This window comes from Argentina silus (genome assembly GCF_951799395.1).
Source record: "Argentina silus genome assembly, chromosome: 4".
Lineage (NCBI taxonomy): Eukaryota > Metazoa > Chordata > Actinopteri > Argentiniformes > Argentinidae > Argentina > Argentina silus.
The window spans coordinates 25,990,759-26,005,449 of NC_139658.1; the positions used below are offsets into that span (position 1 = coordinate 25,990,759).

A 14,691-nucleotide genomic window follows, 5' to 3' on the forward strand; every position below is an offset into this window, starting at 1 on the left:
TGAATCCCTTTTTGAAAGAAACGAAAAAAAGGAGAGCCTGTTTAAATAAAGTTTAGATACTAAGATCATCCAATAACTGAATCTACATCAAATAATAAATAATAGAACAACAGGCAAAACAACAACTATTAATGCAATGCAAACTATTAATATATATCTTTTAATACATATAATTAGATCAGGATGTGCATGAAACAAATCTTCAAGCTTCAGATTCAGTCTGTGGAGAAATGACACAAAGAGAGAACGTTAAGGGAGTGAGAGAGACCTTCGTCAACACAGTCCTGTCTGTCTGCTGAGAGTCTTACCTTTCACAACGAGGCTAGTGGAGCACTCCGCCTTGCCGAAGGAGTTCACCGCCACCACCCGGTAGTCTCCGCTGTCCTTGGCCCTGACCCGAAGGATGTAGATGGAGCACACGCCATAGGCGTTGGTGATGTAGTAGTTGTTGTCGTAGTTGATGCAGACGTCATCCAGGTACCACATGACGGTGGGGGTGGGGTACCCCCGCACGGCGCAGGTCATGTACAGCTGGTAGCCCTTGGGGGGAGTGTGCACCTTCAGGGGGACCAGGATGGACGGAGGTCGCTCCAAGCTGACCCCGGTCGGTGTGTTCGTAGTTATTGGAACTAGAGAGTAAAAAAAATTAAATGGAATGCATATAATACATCTGGAAATCAAATCAAATGAGAGGAAAGCAAATGAAAACGGAGATTGGGGACTATTCCATTTCACCTCACCAGGCACTTCAGGAAATCAATCAAATGCTGCGTATGAGTTACAGAAATAGAATAATAAATAATTATTCAAGAACTCATTCCCTTGCTCTGACAAGGTTCAAATAGACTTGACCCGAAGCCTGTGGTGTGTGTGTGTGTGTGTGGGGGGGGGGGGGGGGGGGGGTTTGAGAGCAGAGCAGACAGAACGGTATGAAGTTGAATTATATTGTTTAGTGAACAGGAGCTGGAGTCGGACCGACCTCTATTGCTGTTGATGCCCCAGGTCGGGGAGTCGGACGGGTCGGAGAGGCCCATGTCGTTCTTGGCGTAGACGCGGAAGTGGTACTCCCTCCCCGGCAGGATGTTGTTGATGGTGTAGGAGGTGCAGAAGAGGCGGTCTGCGGCCGTGCGCCACATGCGGCCGTGGGAGTCGTGCTCTGCCAGCAGGTAGTGCAGCCGATCATCCAGCTCCTCGTCTGGAGACGGCGCCCACGACACCACCACCTTCCCGTGGACCGTCTGCTCCAACGCCACCGCCCCGGGACGCTTGGGCTCGTCTGGGAACGCACAGGAGGGGAGGTCATGAGGTCAGGAGGTCATAAGGTCACACGTGGCATAAGATCATATGTGACATAAGAACATACGTGACATGCACAGCTGCAGTATGTCTACATAGGCCTCATGTTCATGAATTAATAAACGGCATATAATATCAGTAATGTCGTTTAACATTGTGCTTTCGAACCATCAAAAACACACTCAGCAGATCTCCACCGGCGAGCAGAACATGATGAAGGAGTGGGTTTGGCTTTACCTGTGACTCTGACCTCGATGTCGAAGCTGGTCTCGCCCACTGAGTTCTTGGCCATGATGGTGTACACGCCTGAATCAGAGCGCTTGGAGGAGGGGACGACCAGCTGGGAGGAGCCGTCCGTGTTGATCACGTTGAGCCAGGCGGAGACGGGCTCGGCATCTTTCAGCCAGGTGATGACTGGGGGAGGCTCAGCCTACAGGACCATGGTTATTATAATGATCACATACTGTAGGCAGGGTGGATACACACACACACACACACACAACCAAACACTGATATAGTACACAACAACACACACAATACAACACACTGATAAAGTACACAACAACACACACAACACAACACACTGATATAGTACACAGAAAACAATCAACACAATGCATGTGATCACATGATTCTCCCTCCAGTGCATTGTTCATTGAATACAGTACATGTTCTCAGAAAGAGTCATGTGTCATGTGTAATATGAATAATCTAGTTCTTTCCAGACAATTTTTTTTATTTTTTGCCAGATATCATGTCTGGAATGGCAGAAAAAAAACAGGTTTCATTTAAAATGTCTGATATGATCTACATGACATAGGGTTAGTCTGTGGTAGACTGTGACAAGACCGTTAAAATGCATTAAACTAATAAACAGAACTTGTGAGGATTTGCAGACTTCCTGAGGACGCTGTCGTTTACCTCGTAGTTAATTTTGATTCGCACAGAATTTCCGGCTCTGACCACCATAAAGTCCTCGGGATCTTTGAAACGCGGCTTCACTGAATGACAAACACACACAAGTACGCTTTTAGGAATTTTACCCATAACTTGGGAGGATCATAAGGAGACTTCATAACTATTTTGTTGGTATAAAATCATCGGGCATATGCCTCCAGAGGCTGACATCTTTGAAAGCAACTCACTGTTGGGGTTCTTGGCACACGCCATGGGAGAGGGGGGGCTGGGGTCTCCGGCTCCAGACACGTTGATGCCCGACACCCTGAACTCGTACTCACCCCCCTCCGTCACGTCTTTCACCGCATAACTTTCCCCTGAAGATCAACAATAAACGACCACTGAAAGTTAAAACAGGCATTCTGACGTCATTGTGTCCTCTGAGGAAGGATATTACAGCAACCATCACTTTGGCTTTACAGTTAAAGGGGCATTCTGGGATTTAAACAACAACAAACAGCTGAGGGACGGGGTTGGAGAAATGGAACCAGAATCACAGATGGATATGAAGCACTGACCAACCATAGGGTGGGGGAGGCTCCAAGCACTGACCAACCATGTTTTGAAGCTGTACAGTGTTGTATACCAGCTTCTATGTTGGGTTCTGATGGGGTTAATTTATAAGTTATATTCTCCAATAATAAATGACGATATATCATTAAATGAAAAGTCCACAAATGGATGTCCCAAACACAGATTGCCCCTTTAATGCCATCCAATGTAATGGTGCTTCTCTGTTGTTATACAGTGTGTGTTCAGAAGAGCAGCAAGTAGCCTAATCTGATGACCTTCTGACCTTCGATCGGCTCGTTCACGGGGTTCAGAGCGATCCACTGGGTTGTGTCCTTCTTGCGTTTCTCCAGCTGGTAGCCCATGAGTTTGGGTCCAGGCGGGTCTCTCTCGGGGGGAGCGGTCCAGGTCAGGTTGATACACGTCTTGGAGGTGCTGACCACTTTGGGCGCCCCAGGTGGGTTAGGGAATACTAACGCATGGAGATGACAACAAACAATGACCATACTGAGAGACGGACAGACAGTCCCATACTGAGAGACAGACAGACAGTCCAATACTATCTCTAGATGGGTGACAAATACTCTTTAGAATACAGACACGATAATCTCCAAAAGAAAATGTCCATTGTTATTGTAAGGCTTACTTCTACGGGAGCTAAAAACAATGAGTTTAATACAATAGCTAATAGGAAGAAGATAAAGGCCTCTGATTGGCTCACTCAGTATTCCGGCCATGATGTTCTCCGTCTCCAGCGGATCGCTAAGGCCCTCAGGGTTCTCTGCGGAGATCCGGTAGAGGTACTTCTTGCCGTGGGCCACGTTCCGGTCCCGGTAGCTGGTCTTGTCGGCCGAGACGTCCCCCAGCTTGATCCACAGGCTCTGGCCCATCTGCTGCCTCTCGATGATGTAGTTGGTGATGGGGCTGCCGCCGTCATCCAGGGGCGGGTTCCACTTCAGCTCGATCAGCGTGGAGGAGCTCTCCACCACCTCCACCGGACCCTCGGGCGGGCCGGGCCTGTCTGAGAGGCAGAACATGAAGATATTTCAATGTAAAGTTATAATCTAACAAGAACATAGAAGTGTGTGAGTGTGTGTGTGTGTGTGTGTGTGTGTGTGTGTGTGTGTGTGTGTGTGTTCTTACCGAGGACGATGAGTCGGGAGGTGGCCTCCGCGGCGCCAAACAGGTTACTCAGTTGGATCTTGATCTCTCCGCCGTCTGAGCGCAGACAGTCCCTGAGCAGCAGCCGGCTGTGGTTGGTCTCCTTCATGACCTTCACCCCCCCGCCGTCCTTCAGCTCCACGCCGTCCTTAAACCACCGGATCTGCAGGCCCTCCTGGGGGGTGTAGGGCATCTTAAACGCAGCGTTCTGACCCACCCTCACGATCACAGGCTTGGAGAACTTGTGGAGGTCATCGGGGTCAAATTCCGGGATTTCTAGGAGACGAGGAAACAGATGGCGGGTGGGTGCTCTCGAGGTGACCATCGTATCAACATCATATAAACATCATATAAACATCGTATCAACATCATATAAACATCATATAAACATTGTATCAACATCATATAAACATCATATAAACGGTCGTCGGTCAAGTGTTCCCACTGGGAATCCTCACAAACCTCCAACGCTGACGGTTGCTTCTGATTTGCATCCTTCTGCCTCGAAATGGTAGAGTCCAGCATCGTCATCCAGGCTGCGGGCGATCTTCAGCTTGTGAGACGTGTCAGCTTTGGATATGGCGAGTCCAACTTTGGCGGACAACTGAAAAGCCAAAAGACATTAACTCACCAACTGCCAAAGAGTTCCGGAACACTCACTACCTAGAGGGCCAAGTGTTTTATGTGGTGTTTACCTAGCAACAACACTTTGATTGGCTACAAAACCATCAAAAGCATCATCATTTATGCATTTCTGGTGAATAAAATCATCCATGGCACTCTAGAATGTTGACCGTTTGGGCAAATTTATTCACCCTCTGCACTGAATGAGTTATGTGATGTCAAATGCTTTGTAATAAAAACAAAATGGAACGCTGCCTGCGTCCAGCCTGGCAGGAACGAGGTGTTCGGAGCGGAGCGGCAGTGAATGTAAGTATGTCCCTGATCAACCCTTACCTTCTCTCCATCTTTGAACCAGGTTCCATCACACGTGGTGTTCATCTTACACTCTAGCTGAGCTGGCTGGCCGCGGATCGCATGCACGTCTGACAGTCCGCTGACGATGGTGGCTTCTACAGAGCACAACACACACGTCAACATCTGACACCTGCTTTTAATAGTAGAGTAGAAGATCTAATGAAGAAAGTAAATATACTGTTCTCTATTAACGTCTATTAACGTTATATACTGGGACTGTTATCATATGTATGGTAATGTAAATGCTGTTAGTGTTATCATATGTATGGTAATGTGAATGCTGTTAGTGTTATCATATGTATGGTAATGTGAATGCTGTTAGTGTTATCATATGTATGGTAATGTGAATGCTGTTAGTGTTATCATATGTATGGTAATGTGAATGCTGTTAGTGTTATCATATGTATGGTAATGTGAATGCTGTTAGTGTTATCATATGTATGGTAATGTAAATGCTGTTAGTGTTATCATATGTATGGTAATGTGAATGCTGTTAGTGTTATCATATGTATGGTAATGTAAATGCTGTTAGTGTTATCATATGTATGGTAATGTAAATGCTGTTAGTGTTATCATATGTATGGTAATGTGAATGCTGTTACTTATTATGAATGTTAACATTTTCTTCTTTCTATGTGCTTGACATTATTCACATACAGAACAACAGCACTTACCTCAGAAGAACAAGAGACATACATACAGTACTTATCAAACAGACAGACAAATCACCACTTCAGACTACTGCAGTAGTCTCGGCAAACCTGTTACAATAACCAGTGCTTCAGATACCTCATATTTACAGTGGTAAATATGAATTAATGGTGCAAATATCAGGTCAGTGTGTCATTGTCATGGATTTTAGCGTTATTAATTGTTTCTCAAAAGGGTAATGGTTTAAGCAATGCAAGCAAGCATACTGATACAACAATGACACATGACAGTGGGACTTATAACACACTGAAAACAGACACCGTTTCATCCACACACATCGGACGTCCCACCAAGCATCCCAGCAGGGTCCTCCTCTCCTGCTCTTGGACAGCCTCAGTAATAATGGCTACTGACAGCATCTTCTTTTGTTATTATTTTTGACGGATTAATTAAAAACATTCGATCCAAAAGTGTGTGAGATATTTATTCGATGTTACCATTAAATCGATTTTTCGTCAAAACAATAATTTCGGTGAGTTAGCGATGCAGTAGTCTCCCCACTCCGCATTAGGAACGATCTTAAACTCCTCAGTAATATTAAAACACTAAATTAAATCCTCATTAAAACTCATTAAATCATCAATGCCTGTCTTACCACCTCCTGGAGCGCCGCCCTGTGGGACGAACCCGGTACTGACTGCAGCTCCTATGGGTCATTACAACCACAGACCCATCATTCTCAAAGCCTTCACTTCAGCCTCTTCAGTTAACATATACAATCTTTAGGCCTGTGTATGTACATGTACAATATTTTTGAAAATGTTTTCCTCCATATGCAGACATAAAACATAACAAAGATAAGTATTTTTTGATTTACAATAAACACAAATAATGTGTTCCTTGATATGTCTCTTACTATGACAGAGTACAAAGGTCATCAGGATAAATGTAATTGATAAAGTCATTAATAAAGTAATTTAATACTATGTTAATATGGTTTTAGGCAGATGCATCCAGTATTAGATGTACTCTATGCATAGGTAGGGTATTAAAGTAAGATAACACTGGTGATCAGACATGTGACGTCAAGCTGGGTCACGTGTCTCTCTGTACCACTCTGATCTTAGTGATGTTATTGGTCAAGCAGGGTCACGTGTCTCTCTTACCGCTGTCTGAAGCCACGCCCTGTGAGCCACGCCCCGCTCCGTCAGATTCACCTATCAGTGACAGACAGTTATTCAGAGCCACTTCTGACTCGTTTCTATTCCATCCTCTACAGTAACTGCCTGCAATATCTATTAGCCCAAACATTGACCATTTACCCTATTTCTATATAATATTCACCTTATCCATGATTATTATTGTTTAACACACACTTGAGGAGTGTTGAAAAATGTACTCATGTAATAATAATAATAATAATAATACTGATTAATACTGATCAGGACCTCCCCTGCCTAAAATAGTTAATTAGTAATTGAGTAATCATTATGGGACTAATGTGAGGTTAATGAGTCACATGGAGTGGTTCTGCTCTGTGGCTTTGATCCTCTGATTACCATCCAGTTCATCTACTCATCTCCTGCTGCTGCTGATCATATTTTAATGTATTATGTTCTTTTTGTGTCTGCATTTCTATTCAACAACCACTGATCCATTTAAAACATTAATAATCAGTTTTTAGAGTGCACTTAAACTGTGATGGAGTGTCAGCCATTATTTCATCTTTGTTGATCACAAAAGGTGGCTTTTACTGCAGTATATGTAGAGTTGTAGAGGTAAAACATCAACAACAACAACATCAACAACAACATCAACAACAACATCAACAACAACAACAACATCAATAACAACAACATCAACAACATCAACAACATCAACAACAACAACAACAACAACATCAATAACAACAACATCAATAACATCAGAAACAATATCAACAACAACATCAACAACAACAACATCAAAAACAACATCAAAAACAACAACATCAACAACAACAACATCAACAACATCAACATCAACATCAACAACAACAACATCAACAACAACATCAACAACACACTACACACATGTATATGCAACAAAAACACATAATACAACGGACATTAAATGTTGACGTTGTTTTTGTACTGTAATGTAAAGTGAAAATAGAAAAACATACATTTAAATGAAATCAAACAAAATCAAACACAAAGCAACACAAAGCAATCACACTGAGGATGAAGGACACTGCTGTGTAGAGTCAGTACTGTCAGAGTCAGTACTGTCAGAGTCAGTACTGTCAGAGTCAGTACTGTCAGAGTCAGTACTGTCAGAGTCAGTACTGTAAGAGTCAGTACTGTCAGAGTCAGTACTGTAAGAGTCAGTACTGTAAGAGTCAGTACTGTCAGAGTCAGTACTGTCAGAGTCAGTACTGTAGAGAGTCAGTACTGTCAGAGTCAGTACTGTCAGAGTCAGTACTGTCAGAGAAGCCAATAAGAGACTGGACCTCAACAATGGAACAGCTTCCTGTTGATTATGAAACAACAAAGTCAATGTTTCATAATAAAAGTTTAACCAATAAACCAATGTGAGGTGTGAGTTGTTCTACTATATAAGTCAACATCAATCCCAGTAAACACACTGACTTTCAAAGCCATTCTGTTTCAAATGGCTTCCATATTTGACACATGGTGAATCTCTGAAGTGTTGCAGTGATTCCTCTCCTCCTCTGTCTCCAAACGCACTGGAGGACAATATCCCTGCTTCCTCCCGTTCGCCCTTCTCCAATGAAGGGCTCAAGGAGAGAGGAATTCAAGGAATCAAAGAAATACTTTTGAGATTCACCCAGGGTATCCATGCATAAGTCAACACGTCCCTGTAATACCTATAGTTCTTCATGAGTAGTGATGTCATGAGTAAACACAGTAACGTTCAAAGCCATTATGTTTCAAATGGCTTCCATATTTGACATGGTGTCCATGCGGCGGTGAAGACAGCCCTGGTGGTCTCTTACCATCCCCCACATCCACTACCTGTGGATCCGCCCCTAAACTCTCTGCTGGGCCTTTTGTCTTTGACACTCCTACAGCATTAATCATCACAACCAGTGAATGACCGTCATACACACACCTTTATAAGGATACTGTACCTATGCCAAATATGTTATGAGATATTTCAAGGTAAACAGTATTTCAGCATCACAGTGGAATAATACAGTAACATCAACAGAGACGAGACTGAAAAGAAAGAGAGGTGAAGTTGTTTTGTCAAAACGTCGTCTGTAAACTTGTTTCCAGTTCAAGTTAAAAAAAAATCCCCATTAAGTTTTACCATCGGGGCACTGGGTAACATGGGTAACATGGGTAACATGGGTAACATGGGTAACATGGGTAACATGGGTAACATGCAAGTGTTCTTGTCTGGTTAACTAGAGGTTGGCTCATGTAACCGTTTCCCAATGAGTTTGTCTCTATGTTGAAAAGGTATGAATTAACTTAAAGACAAGGAATACAGGAGCCAACGTGAAGACTAATCAAACGCTACTTTATCGGACAAGAAAACGTAGAAGAAACTTCAGGCCGACGCGTCACACAATGCTGATATCAGCTGTTTGAAAAAATCCAGATGGGAAAAATTTACATTCAATGAATTTGGGTTCAAGAAACTCAAACGAACTACAATCTACGACTATAATCTACTACTATATCAGCATTATTTCAGTAGGGGGGAATTTGTTTTGGACCTTTTTTTATTTTACACCACAGAATGGAGAAAATAACAGTTTTCACATATGTGACACTGGTATGGTGCTGTACTGTAATAACCACTAATGTGAACATGCTGTTTCATAGAACATTGGTAATTCATTTGTTGTTGTTTAGTGATGGGGTTGAGCAATGTGTGTTATTACACAAGTGGAATAAGAACACAATTCCCTTATTACTATGTAACAACATGTTAGTAATGTAACCGTTAAAATCGTAATTTATGATGAAAATAGTAAGAATGTTGAGGATTATGGAATGCTATACTTCCACGTGTCATTTCTGTGAACGGTGCTGTCAGGATTCTTACTTTGTTTTTTTGGAGTGGTGGCAGCCGCAGATGCAGGGGCAGAGGCCGGGGCGGAAGCTGGGGCGGAGGCTGGAGGCTCTGGAGGACCGGCAGCCTCTCTCTCAACCTTGGCCGCCTTCACCTGCTCTACCCTCTCCTCTCGGTCCTTCTGAAGCTTCACTTGCTGCTCCTGGGCAATCTTCTCCAGGTCAACTCCAGCTCCGCCTGCTCTGGTGGTTTTCCTGGGCTTCTTTTTGCCACTCAGTTTTGGGTCTGTGTCAGCTGGAACAAAGACACGACCAGAGAGGTTGACCACAGAGTGAGGTGGAGCACAACAGCGGAGAGGTATCAGAGCACGTAAAGAGAAAACAGCAAAAGCAGAACATGTTAAAATGTACTGTAGTAAATTGTACATGTTGATCAATACACAAGGGAGCTACTGAAAAAAACGAATGACTCGTGAATATCTGGGGTATGTTTCTCGAGACCTTTGTAGCACTTACAAGATCTCCTCTCCTCTATAGTCTACGATGTATTTAAGATGATCTCAGTGCTACAACGCTGTCAAAAAAAAGAAAGCCCTAATTGGTAGAATAGTATGCAGTTTCTTACCTTCAACAATAAGAAAAGCATTGCAAGATTTGAGTCCTGCCACAGCAGCATAGATCCCCTTATCCACGACCAAGCAGTCCTTCACTACCAGTCTGTGGATGAGCTTGTCTTCAGAGGCCTCAATATCGTACTTCTCTCCCTGCTCCAGGGGCAGGTTCTTGCCCACCCACATGACCCTGGAGAAGGGGTTGGACAGGACACACTCAAACACAGCGTCCTCTCTCTCCATCGCCTTCACCTCCTGAATCTTCACCAGGAAATCAATCATGGGAACTGAAACAGAATAGAAGACATGCTATAGCCATGACAACCACCCACAGATGAGACCAGTGTTCTTATACGGAATATTTGTGAATTGAAATACTCCATAACCATTTAGGCTGTGTATGTGTGTGTACACAACTGTGTTTTGTATTATGACATCATGTTTTGAGGACTTGGACCCAGGATATGGATCCATGTGGGACTTACTCTTGAAATCGGTAGAAAATATGTTGGCGTCCTCAACGTCCAGCTGATAGAGCCCCGCATCGTCAGGCAGCAGGTCCCTGATGCTGAACACATACTTCCGTCCGACGATGGTGAGGCTGTGCCTCATGCTTTCTCCCAGTTCCTTGGTGTAAGGGACCATCACTCCATCCTGTGAGGAAATGCATACAGCTGTTTCTCTTGGGGAAACAAGGTGGCACGGAAATCGTCATGGTAAATAGAACGTCAACATATTTGCCAGTATTTTCTCCAGATGTTTTCTGAGGCGAGTTACAGAGGTCCTCAAAGCAGGACTGCCAATAGCAACATTTTCTCCTGAGATGGACAGTAGGTCAGCCAAAACGTGTTAGTCAGGGCACAACAGGTCCATGCGGACCCACTCCTCCTGTTCAGTGGCATCCTGCCCTTTAGTCTGACCTTGTAAATGAAGATCCTGCTGCTGGGTTCAATGAGGTCCATGTCAATCTCAAAGGATGCAGTGCCATCTGGGTTGAAGTCGATAGGCTTCAGGTTAGATATGTGCTTGATGAACTGGATACAGATACAGAGAGAGTTGAACGTGAACAAATTGCAAAGTACATTCAGAGTGTGAACAACATTTTACCAGAAGGAATATTATACCATTTTAAATCTACATACTGGACCATTAATGATTGCAGGGATATCATCTTAAGTGTATCAAGTGCTTATAGCCTCCATTAAGTTGGGATTGAGGTGTAACAGATGGCCGGCATACTTATCTCAATATCAGACCAGCTTTGAGGTCTGAAAACTGTGATTTTGTAGTGCACTGTTCCTTTGAGATCATTTTACATCATGTATTAAATATAATGGTGTTATAAACCTGTGCCTGTTCTTCTTCCCTCTCCTTCTTCATCTCACTCAGCTTCTTCAGCACAAAGCGGAAGTCTTTCACTCCAAACTCATTACAAATGCGCTCATAATCTTTCTTTTCAGCACTCAACAAAAGTTCCCAAAATTTTGGATCAATCTCCCCTTCTTTTCTCTCAGGCTGCTCAGACTTGGGAAGTATTTTGCTGGTATGAAAAAAGATAAAGAAAAAATATCATATTACTGTAGGTATTTAACAATTATTGAGTTGAATCATATGCGGTTGTTAATAAATCATAAAATACCAAGACCAAACCATGACAATATCACACATAAACACCTTTTTCTCTTCAGGACAGTCTTGAAGTCTGCATTTTTATCTCCTGGTTTCATGGCTTTGTTCTTTTTGAAACCAACTGAAAACAAACAGTTTATTATTCATAGCTGGCATAATCATTGGGACATGGGAGATATCTTGTATCTTTCCATATACTGTAGCCTACCGTATCTTGTTTGACTAAAGCTTTATCTAGTAACACCATGCTTTTGTGAAAAATTATCACTTTATACAGCACACATTTTCTCCTACCTTCAATAACATTCAGGACTACTGTCACTACTGCTTTTCCAAACTCATTTGTGGCAAAGCATTTGTAGGTGTCAGCTTGGTCAGGAGAAATATTGGGCATCTGTTGGAAAACAAGGGAAACAGTTCCTAACATAAAAGCCCTTTTCAGAAGCAGATGTGCAATGACACATCCATGTAATAAGTCGATGAACAAATGGCTGGACAATAAAGTCAATTAATTTCAAATCATAGTTGATTTGCTTCTTCATGACATATACTGTAAAGATATGTGAAGACATGCCTCAAACGTGTGCTCATTAGTAACAGGGTCGTATTTTGGTTGGTATTTTGTTGTATCTGACACTTCTCCGTTATTTCTGGCCCACGTCACGGTTGGTTCCGGATCTCCAAAAACGATGGCTTTGAAGAATGATGATTTCCCTGTAAAACAAGCAGGATTCGAGGACAGGGGAAAATGCATTTGTAATGATTTGTAATTGATATGGAAATCAGGACTGGAATCACAAAATACAAAAGTGTAGCTAATAATAAAAGGGGCAATTTGGGACAATCAATGATATTCAGCCACTGATGAAGAATATAACTGATAAACGCCTCACGATCGTAGTTCCACTGTCTTAGCCCATCAGAACCCAGAATAGAAGATTATTTAACTCCATTGTCTGTAAACAATGTCATTATATCCAAACACTGTACATATGTTAAAAACATGGTTAAAACCATCATGTTTATGTCATGGGTGGTCGGTCCCTGCATCTTTAGCTCCTCTTAGCCCTCCAGCCCCGAATCCCAGAGTTGACCTTTAAAGATCCGGAGTGACGCCATAGTGAAACAAAAAAAAAACGCACATGCACTACGCCCACTCACTGGAGAGCACACGCCCGGGAGTGTCACTCAACTTTATAATCAAAAAAAATATCAAAAGAGTCGCCGACTCTCAATGACCGATATCACAAGATAACATAAAACACCAGGTTCCCTCTGTCATCAGCTGCTGAAGGGGGTGAGACACATTTGACCAGTCATGATGTTTCACTGAGTGTGTCTGATGAGGGAACATATTGTTGGTAAAGTCATTTGCATTGATTTGCAATCGTGTTTATTCGTCCCAGCTGGCCTGTTTATCAACTACCCCATCAGGCGGCGTGCTGTCATCTCTCTGTGATCCTGTCGTCTCTCTGTGATCCTGTCGTCTCTCTGTGATCCTGTCGTCTCTCTGTGATCCTGTCAGGACGGCCTCTGTACCTCCCAGCACCTTATACTAGTGGGTTAGGGCTCGGTTTTATGTGTTACCACAACAGATAGGTTCATTGTGGTTTTATGTGTTACCACAACGATTATACGGTTAATTGGTGGATATGGTCCATTTCCCCCGGGTCTGTACTCAGTCTAAACACGTGGTGGTGGTGTGTATGCTTACCCTCCTGGATGGTCAGACCGATGGGTTTGCGGGTGAAGTCTGGGTGGCTCTTTCCCTCTGGAATCTCCTCCACAAACTGTGTGATCATGACCCCCGGCACCTTAGACTTCTTCTTGATCCCCACTGGTAACATTAAACTATAGATTATTGACTAGTAACTGGTAACATTAAATTATAGATTATTGTCTAGTAACTGGTAACATTCAGCTATAGATTATTGACTAGTAACTGGTAACTTTTAACTATAGATTGTTGACTAGTAACTGGTAACATTTAACTATAGATTGTTGACTAGTAATTGGTAACTTTTAACTATAGATTGTTGACTAGTAACTGGTAACATTTAACTATAGATTGTTGACTAGTAATTGCTTAAGTAAAATTATAGATTTCAATTGCTCATAGTATCTGAAATGAACTGTAAACTAATCAACATGAACATGGTCTTGAACATTCCCATTCATTGTATGTTTATTAACCAAGTAATAAACCTTGACAACCATGCTGAACACGATGTCCATTCTAATACATCACATATTAGAATGTTTGATGTTATCGTTGATTCTGTCATATTTGTCATGTTTTCTTGTTCTCGTGCATCCATCCATGCCAACCACGTCTTGTAACTGACAGAGTATATGGTTTGAACAGATATGCAGTGACATATCCTCGCACGTGAAACCGTACGTTACCAAACCCATGGCGTGTTCATCCTTCATGCCACAGGAGTGACAAGTGAGGGGAACAGAAACGTTCATGACTTTAGACAGGTTGTTCCCCCGGCCTACCTTCTTTACCCTCGGACAGCCCCGGGTCAGGACCTGCTACTGTGTGGACATGTTGGGGGGGCACATACAGGGCACGTCAGCACGGTATGGTTACAAATGGACTGGACTTACAGCAGGCTGAGCATTAGGACATTAACACGTAGGCCTGAACATTGTGACACAAAAACAGTCAAACGATCAAAGACTGGGACTAACTGCATTGTTGTACCTTTGAGATTGAGCACTAGATGTTGCCCCCAGCAAGGTCAAAGGTCGCTTTAGAGGGCATATCATCAACACACAGAGATGCGTGAGTATTGTACGCAAAGCTTTGTTGTCAGATGTTGAAAGAATTTTCTCTTCATAGCTCTTAATCCCAGTCCATCCAGTGT

The 14,691-nt window shown here is 42.9% G+C and overlaps 1 protein-coding gene across 1 annotated transcript in view; it reads right to left on the minus strand.

Moving 5' to 3' along the window:
• Positions 1–215: 215 nt before the first annotated feature.
• Positions 216–14,691, minus strand: part of LOC310803715 (immunoglobulin-like and fibronectin type III domain-containing protein 1) — a gene marked incomplete at both ends in the record, with an annotated part of 15,273 nt that continues 797 nt past the window's right edge. The window contains 20 exons of the mRNA XM_083668569.1: positions 216–220; positions 309–629; positions 980–1,276; positions 1,534–1,726; positions 2,218–2,297; positions 2,442–2,570; positions 3,050–3,235; positions 3,485–3,784; positions 3,907–4,200; positions 4,387–4,528; positions 4,882–4,997; positions 9,613–9,873; positions 10,204–10,476; positions 10,675–10,843; positions 11,110–11,223; positions 11,537–11,729; positions 11,864–11,939; positions 12,113–12,212; positions 12,393–12,532; positions 13,533–13,655. Coding sequence (XP_083524695.1) covers positions 216–220; positions 309–629; positions 980–1,276; positions 1,534–1,726; positions 2,218–2,297; positions 2,442–2,570; positions 3,050–3,235; positions 3,485–3,784; positions 3,907–4,200; positions 4,387–4,528; positions 4,882–4,997; positions 9,613–9,873; positions 10,204–10,476; positions 10,675–10,843; positions 11,110–11,223; positions 11,537–11,729; positions 11,864–11,939; positions 12,113–12,212; positions 12,393–12,532; positions 13,533–13,655 — 3,512 coding nt within the window. The remainder of the gene's footprint in view (positions 221–308; positions 630–979; positions 1,277–1,533; positions 1,727–2,217; positions 2,298–2,441; positions 2,571–3,049; positions 3,236–3,484; positions 3,785–3,906; positions 4,201–4,386; positions 4,529–4,881; positions 4,998–9,612; positions 9,874–10,203; positions 10,477–10,674; positions 10,844–11,109; positions 11,224–11,536; positions 11,730–11,863; positions 11,940–12,112; positions 12,213–12,392; positions 12,533–13,532; positions 13,656–14,691) is intronic.